The sequence below is a fragment of the Macrobrachium rosenbergii genome, chromosome 47, assembly GCF_040412425.1.
Source record: "Macrobrachium rosenbergii isolate ZJJX-2024 chromosome 47, ASM4041242v1, whole genome shotgun sequence".
In the NCBI taxonomy this organism is placed as follows: Eukaryota; Metazoa; Arthropoda; class Malacostraca; order Decapoda; family Palaemonidae; genus Macrobrachium; species Macrobrachium rosenbergii.
The window spans coordinates 22,934,080-22,943,123 of record NC_089787.1 but is presented as its reverse complement, the minus strand read 5'-3'; the positions used below and the strand labels follow the sequence as shown (position 1 = coordinate 22,943,123).

The following is a 9,044-nucleotide window of genomic DNA, read 5'->3' as shown; positions in this document are numbered from 1 at the left end:
AATGTTTACAGGAATGGGAATGGTTCAAAGAATGGGAATGCTTGCAGGATGTGGATTCTCCACAGGAATGGGAATGCCTCAAGAATAGGAGTGCTCCCAGGAATGGGAATGCTCCCAGGAACTGGAATGCTCCCAGGAACTGGGATGCTCTTAGGAACGGGAATGTTCTTAGGAATGGTATAATTAGATCATCTTTCACGTTGAGTTTCATCTTGAATGGCAAAACATTCCACTTATTATTCCATTACAAAAAAGTACAGTAAGATCTATGGGAACACTCAGAAAGGAAGTGAGTTCCGAAGTTCATTTGAATAAATCACGTGACTAAAGTAGAAACAAAATCATTTTGGGGTTTATTAATGTAAATATGTTTATATTTATCATTGTTCATCTTTAGCATTTTTGAAATAATAAAATTTTTAATATTTTTCTACTAACTTTGTTATGCAAATATTCCAGATGAACAGATAAATAGTTACATATTATTATATATAATATATATACATATATAATTAAATCTCAAAAGATATTCAATTTTGACTCTTCAGTTCCTTCATCATAAGGTCGACAATGGATTGACAGGAACAGACATTTTGACAGCAAGACGTCCAAAATCAAACTTTAGTGGGCCAGTTGGCCAAAATAATTCAAGCTTTTTTTTTTATTTAACCGTAACCGGATCAGATCCGGATTTAAGGAAATTGAAATTCACGTAGAAATGTTTTTTGTTATTATTATTATTATTATTATTATTATTATTATTATTATTATTATTATTATTATTATTATTATTAATGAAAAAGAGCAAAAGATTAGATGTTTGGCAGTTTCTTATTATTATTATTATTATTATTATTATTATTATTATTATTATTATTATTATTATTAATCAAAATGAACAAAAGGTTATTTATATATGACAGCCTCTTATTATTATTATTATAATAATTATTATTAATTATTAATAATGATAATTATAATAATAATAATAATAATAATAATAATAATAATAATATAATAATAATAATAATATAGAAGAAACCTAACAGTTTCTCTTTACTGAAAGAAGAAGAAGAAGAAGAAGAAGAAGAAGAAGAAGAAGAAGAAGAAGAAGAAGATATGATGCGATGCTTGTAAACAAAGAGATCAGCTGATCAGCCTTAATCTCCGGGCGTTCGCGACCGACCGATGACGTCATTCTCAGTGACGCATAGCCCGTTGTTTTGATGTGGGGAGTTTATAAGGCTTAACTTTAGCCTGACTCACTGACCCCATTAGGGGAGGGGGGGCGGGGACTGTGTTTTCATTGATTTTGAGGAGGGGGAGGAATGAGGGAGAGGGGGAGATGAAAGCTTAGAGGAATGACGGGTGGAAGGAATGATTGACAGACGAAAATGATGAAGAGAATTCTTTCTTTGTTGACAACTCAAGAAGGGTTTGGATTTTTGGTCATTTATTTTTTGTAAATGCAAACACACTCGTTTTGCTAAATCCTGCTGATAAACAAACACGTGGATAAACAAACATGGAAAAGGTAGAGTTAAAAAACATCAGCAAAACTCTATTGTAACGAGGAAGCAATACAGGTTCCCCTTTCAGCAAGAAAGTATGAGGCTACCGATAGTCGATGCAATACAGGAATTTCTGGCTGAATATTTCAGCGCTCCTAGAGAGCTTTTTGTGACATGCGGCGTGATTCCGAATGTAATTTTTGTTTGTTTGTTTGTTGCGAATCGAAAAAGGCGTTTTAAAGCCTGGTGTATGTGTGTTTATGTTTGTGTGTATGTATAGACACACACCAATCTGTTACCTGTTCAGACTTACTGTACAGGTGATAGACTATTTTTCCAGCAATGGTTTCTTGTTAGTTTAGAATCTAGCAGGTGATTTAAAGTCTAGTGTGTATGTGTGGGTATGTGTATGTGCATGTGTGTGTATGTATACACATACACCAACCTATTTCCTTTTCAAAATTACGACCCAGGTAACTCTATTTTCCCAGCAATATTTTCTTGTTAGTTTAGAATCTAGCAGACGATTTAAAGTCTAGTGTGTATATGTCTATGTATGTGTGAGGGTGTAGTGTGTGGGTGTATGTGTGTATGTATACACACACCCCAACCTATTACCTGTCCAAACTTACAGTACAGGTAACTATCAATTTACCCAGCAATACTTTTTGTGTTTGTTTAGAATCTAGCAGACGATTTAAAGTCTAGTGTGTATGTGTATGTACGTGTGTGTGGATGTGTGTTCGTATGTGTATGTATACACATACACCAACCTATTACCGTACAGATAGCTATCAATTTACCCAGCAATGCTTTTTTGTTTGTTTAGGATCTAGCAGACGATTTAGAATCTAGTGTATGTGTGTATGTATGTGTGCGTTTGTGTGTATATATATGTATACACACATACATCACCCTATTACCTGTCCAACTTACCCTACAGCTAAACTATCTATTTGCCCAACAATACGAACCAAGTATTGATCTCTCTCTTCCACACACACACACACACACCTGTCTTTACCTGGCTCTGGTGAACAACGCCGCTACTAATTGCATTCTTCGCCTTAATGACCTATTCTCTGTCAGGTGGACTGATCACGTACAAGATTCTAAAAGGAACTGGTGATTATCTTAGTGACTTTTAAAAGGTACTTTTCTTGTGTTAGTGATTTTTAACTGATCTATTGATCTGCGATTTAGGATTTGGAGGTGAATGGTGATTATGATAATTGTGAAAGGTTATTAATGATAATTGTGAAAGATTATAAATGATAATTGTGAAAGATTATAGAATAATATTTCCTTAGGTAAACTTAACACACATACAAAAAATGTGCACAGTTAAATGCACAGATATTTCACATCTGTAAAAACATACATATATACATACATACATACATACATACATACATACACTGATGAATATCTGCACATACCAACATATGCATATGAGGGCATATACATACCTACAAATGCATACAAAATGCATTTATTGATACATATGCATACATGGGGCTAGTACCGTTATTCTAAAATATTTGGCAAAAAATTTGGAAATTCGTAAGTTTGCTTGACAGCAATATGACTGAGAGAGAGAGAGAGAGAGAGAGAGAGAGAGAGAGAGAGAGAGAGAGAGAGAGAGAGAGAGAGAGAGAGAGAGAGTTTTAAAAAATGAATAATTCATTTTATAATTCACATAAAAGGTCTTTGAAAATGTGTGTATGTAGAGAGAGAGAGAGAGAGAGAGAGAGAGAGAGAGAGAGAGAGAGAGACTCAAAATTCAGGGTGGTAAACATGGATACATAAAAGGTTTTGGAAAACCTTTCAAAAGAGAAAGGAGCTTTCTCTCTTTAAGAGGGTTCAAGAAGAGCGAATGGCTCTCTCTCTCTCTCTCTCTCTCTCAAATTCTCTTCACATACACACTCTTTTTTCAAAAAACCTTTTACGTGATTTGAGAAAATGAAGAGAATTAATTTTAGAAAAATTCTCTCTCTCTCTCTCTCTCTCTCTCTCTCTCTCTCTCATCTCTCTCTCTGAAACTCTCTCTCTCATGCATATACTCTTATTTTCAAAAACCATTATATGATCTGTAAAATGAATGATTAAATTTTAAATCTCTCTCTCTCTCTCTCTCTCTCTCTCTCTCATTTTCAAAAACCTTTTATGTGAATTGTAAAATGAATGATTAAATTTTAAAAATCTCTCTCTCTCTCTCTCTCTCTCTCTCTCTCTCTCTCTCTCTCTCTCTCTCTCTCTCTCTCTCTCTCTCTCTTCTCTCTCTCTCTCTCTCTTTTAAACACACACACACATTTTCAAAATCATTTTATGTGATTTGTAAAATGAATTATTAAATTTTTTTAATATTCTCTCTCTCTCTCTCTCTCTCTCTCTCTCTCTCTCTCTCTCTCTCTCTCTCTCTCTCTCTCTCTCTCTCTCTCTCTCAGCGACAGGCGTATGCACAGGCGGAAGGAATTAAAGGCATACCCAGATTGTGCATATCGGGCATTCTTCTTGACTTCGTATAAGCGCATTTTTCTAAAGCTATATATTTGATTATATTCATATTAACAGCTTAATTTACCTCTGGGAAATATCAATGCATCTGTATTAGATATGAATATTATCCATAATTCAAATTTTGTGTCTACAGTTGAGTGAATTACAATTGAAAAGCAAAATTTTGATAGAACTGAAATCTTATGAAATTTTCAATTTTGGATTAAATTTTTTTGTGATTAGATAATAATTTATAGTTTAAAAAAATTGATAAAAGATAAAATGAAATATTTTGAAATCTTTATTTATGGATTAAAATGGAACTATGTCCATATAAATATTATATATATATATAATATATATATATATATATATATATATATATATATATATATATATATATATATGTATATATATATATATATATATATATATATATATATATATATATATATATATATATATATATATATATATATATATATATATATATATATATATATATATATATATATATATATATATATATTATCCATGACTGCATTAGCAATCTACTTCTGATAAGAAATGCCAATGCAGTATTCACCATTCCCAAGGGGCGTGATTAGTGGGCGTGGCCAGGAGAGGGCGTGATAAGGAAGAGGGCGTGTCTAGGGGGGCGTGGCTTACGTATGAGGTCTAAGTAAACCTCGTAAAACTGATTTATTAGTAATTTTTCTATTTTTTCTTTGCCTCTTTGATTATTTTGTCCAAATTTTGGCGAAAATAGGAAAAGCAATTTTACACTTTCACAATAATGTTTACCATACTCAAGGAAATACTGCAGTATTACTCATGGATAGGAATTCATGCACTTTTATTGACGGCTTTGGAATTTCATGCTTTCTTGTGTGTTTCCAAAGATACTATATTATTTACAGTCATATATATGTATGTATGTATACATAATAAGAATACGTGTGTGTGTATATATATATATATATATATATATATATATATATATATATATATATATATATATATATATATATATATATATATATATATATATATATATATATATGTGTGTGTGTGTGTGTGTGTGTGTGTGTGTGTGTGTGTACGTGCACCAAGTGCATTCATATACATAAATGCAAATACATTATGCTGTGTATACACATGAATAATTTAATATTGGGCTAAACTTTAAGATGCGTCTCGTGTTATACAGTTCCATTTCTTAATTAATGGACAACAAACAGCTCTAATCAATAAAAACAATTTAATAATAATAATAATAATAATAATAATAATAATAATAATAATAATAATAATAATAATTTATGGACCTCGTCAAAAGTTATTATTGTTGTCGTATTTTTTTCTGTATAACAAAAAACAATGTCCCACTTGGGACTAATAGCCATAAATAATGTTCCACTTGGACTTAACAACCACAAACAATGTCCTGGTTGGACTTGACAGCCTCAAACAATGTTAGACTTAACAGCCAAAAAGTGTCCAAACTGGGCCTAATAGTCACAAACAACGTTAGACCCAACAGCCAAAACAAATGGGTCAATGTTAGACCTAATAGCCTCAGATACTGCCGTGGCTGGGTCTAACAGCCACAAACAAGGTCCTAATTGGACTTAACAGCCACAAACAATGTCTTAATTAGATTTAACAGTCACAAACTATTTCCTAATTGGACCTAACAGTAACAAACAATGTACTAGGTAGATCTAACATCCACAAACAAAATTAGACTTATCAGCCACAAACAATGTTTGACTTAACAGCCAAAAACAATGTCCCAGTTGGACCTAACAGCCTTAAACAAAATTAGACTTAACAGCCACAAACAATGTTAGACTTAACAGCCAAAAACAGTATCCTAGTTGGACCTAATAGCCTCAGATAATGTCCTAATTGGGTCTAACAGCCACAAAAATGTCCTATTTGGACCTAACAGCCAAAAACAATGTCCTATTTGGACCTTACAGCCACAAACAGTGTCCTTATTTGGACCTAACTGTCATAAACAATGTCCTAGTTGGACCTAACAGCCACAAACAATGTCCTTATTAGACCTAACAGCCAAACATAACAAAGGTCAACAGAAAACAGCCTCAAAGGTAATGAACAATTGATAATCCCAAAGAAATACCCCACATCAATGATAATCGTGCCCGGGATTGGGGCAAACAGTCTGGGTCTTGTAGTAAGTACTGTAGGTGGTGTGGTATTCGGGCACGTCTTGAGTCAGGTAGACGGTCCCGTGGTGGACGTGGGTCTTCGTCACCAATTTTGGCTGCTTGACCGTCTTCACCTGCGTGGCGTAATCCGTCGTGTACTTGGTGACGGGCTGGACGTACGTCGTCGTGACGTAGTTGGTCTTGTGGTCCGTCTTGGTGACGTAGACCGGGAGGAAAATGGTCTTGTAGATGACGCTCTGTTGCGTCACCAGATCGACGACGGTCTTGTATCTCGTGTTCGTGACGTACTCGACGTCCGTGATGGTCTCCAGGATGACGCTGTTGACGGTCTTGTAGACGGGCTGGACGACTGGGGTCGTCACGAATTGCTGCTTGACGATCGTCTCGTAGACTGGGACCTGGAAGAGGGTTGGGATCCAGGAAGTTCCAGTTAGAATACCAATGGAATAGCAGAGGGTTCTGTATGTACAGTTCCAGAATGTTGTCAAAGTTCCAGAACCTTAATATACCAGAGCTTCACAGCGAGGTTCTGGAACTCTATACAGTTCCAGAATGGAAAAGTTCCAGTACATTATTCCAGATCTTCATAAAGTTCTGGGACTTTATCCAGTTCCAGAATGTTGGCAGAGTTCCAGAACCTTAATATTCCAGAGCTTCACAACGAGGTTCTGAAACTCTATGCAGTTCCAGAATGGAAAAGTTCCAGTACTTTATTCTGGAGCTTCATAAAGTTCTGGAATTTTATACAGTTCCAGAACGTTGGCAAAGTTCCAGTACTTCAATGTTCCGGTGTTTCATAATAAAGTTCAGAACGTTGGCAAAGTTCCAGTTCTTTAAGATTCCAGAGCCTCAAAATGAAGTTCCAGAACGTTGGCAAAGTTCCATTACTTTATTCCAGAGCCTCATACAGCTCTGGAACTTTACAGAGTTCCAGAAAGTTGGCAAAGTTCCTGTATTTTAAAGATTCCAGAACTTCATAATGAAGTTCTGAAGCTTTATACAATTTTAACAATTCCGGGACCTTGGCAAAGTTCCAGTACTTCAAGATTCCAGAGCTATGTAAACAAGTTCTGGAACTTTACCCAGTTCCAGAAAACTGGCAGTTCCAGTTCTTCATCATGCATATGGAAATCTAATATTTAATTGTATTTCAAATTAATAAATCTTCACAAATGAATTGTATTCCTTTTACCTCCTGAATCTGCGTCACGTAGGTTGTCTGGTACTTGATGCCCCCGCCGTAGCATTTGGCGACGTGGGCGTAGCCTCCCGACGAAGACGAAGAAGTCCCTCCGTATCCCCCGCCACTCCCGTAGGAGTCGTAGCTGGCCGAGAGGCCGCTGTAGACTCCTCCGCTACTCCCGTGGGAGTCGTATCCTCCATCGCTTGTGCCGTATCCTCCACCACTGGAGCCGTATCCTCCACCAGTGGAGCTGTATCCTCCACCACTGGAGCCGTATCCTCCACCACTGGAGCCGTATCCTCCACCACTGGAGCCGTATCCTCCAACACTTCCGCCGTATCCTCCAACATTCCCGCCGTATCCTCCACCACTGGAGCCGTATCCTCCACCGCTAGAGCCGTATCCTCCACCAGTTCCGCCCGTGTACCGGATAACTGGTATGTCCGAGCCGTATCCACTTAAGGCACCGCCGTAGCCATACTGGGGGTCCGGGTCCGCCGTAGCCGACGCCCAAAGAACCGAGGCTGTCACCAACGTCAGCAAGATTAGCATCTGCTGGGTTTTTTTGGTGGGGGGGAATGGTCATACGTGTACAGAACTTGTTAGGTACAAAAAATATGTAAGTTATAAATTTTATTATATTAATTAATAAACAAATGAATAAATGACTGATAAATAGATAAATTGATTAATTAATATATATATATATATATATATATATATATATATATATAATTAAAATGAAAAAGACAATTAAACAAAAATTAAGATAAGGAATAAAAATTGTTTTGAAATGATAAGGTAAAAAAGTTATAAAATTTGAAAATGCAATAAAAACAAGCTAAAAAAATATGAACTTAAACAATAAACAAGAATATATATATATATATATATATATATATATATATATATATATATATATATATATATATATATATATAAATATATATATATATAAACTTAAAAACGAGAAATTAAATAAAAAATGAAATACAAATATAAGTTACATTAAAACTTAAAAATCAGCAAGACACTTAAACGAAAAATAAAATAAAAAGAATATTGCAAATTTAAGTTATATATAAACTTAAAAACCAGAAGTCACTTAAACGAAATTTAAATTTTAAGAAAATTGCAAATATAAGTTATATATGAACTCAAAAATCAGAAAGACAATTTAACTAAAAAATGAAATAAAATAAAATTACAAATATAAGTTATAAATAAACTCAAAAATCAGGAAGACATTAAACAAAAAAATAAAATGAAATAAAACTGCAAACACGAATTTCCTACCATTCGGCCAAGAGGTCTGTTTGCAGAGAACTCTGGAAAGCCACTGAGGAAATGTCTGGCCAAACCTGACCTTTTATATATATATACTGTCACTCCCCAATTCGGTGTGACCCGGTCATTCCCGCCTACCTCCCCCGCCCCGCCTCACCTACTCCTGACCTCAGTGTGGGTTTTTTTGAGGGGGGGGGGGTGCCGCCAGGGGGCGTGGTTGGTTTTTTGTTAAGGTATTCGTGCTGGCATAAGGCCTCCCCCCATCCACCCACACGCCTACCTGAACCTGCTCTCTCTCTCTCTCTCTCTCTGTATATATATATATATATATATATATATATATATATATATATATATATATATATA

General features: G+C 35.1%; 1 protein-coding gene across 1 annotated transcript; it reads right to left on the bottom strand.

Moving 5' to 3' along the window:
* Nucleotides 1-5,344: 5,344 nt before the first annotated feature.
* LOC136830898 (uncharacterized) lies at nt 5,345-7,943 on the bottom strand. The gene is made up of 2 exons (XM_067090870.1): nt 7,401-7,943; nt 5,345-6,606 (listed from the first exon to the last, which is right to left on the bottom strand). Exons 1-2 carry the CDS (start codon nt 7,941-7,943, stop codon nt 6,166-6,168), a joined length of 984 nt encoding a protein of 327 aa, XP_066946971.1. The 3' UTR covers nt 5,345-6,165.
* Nucleotides 7,944-9,044: the final 1,101 nt, after the last annotated feature.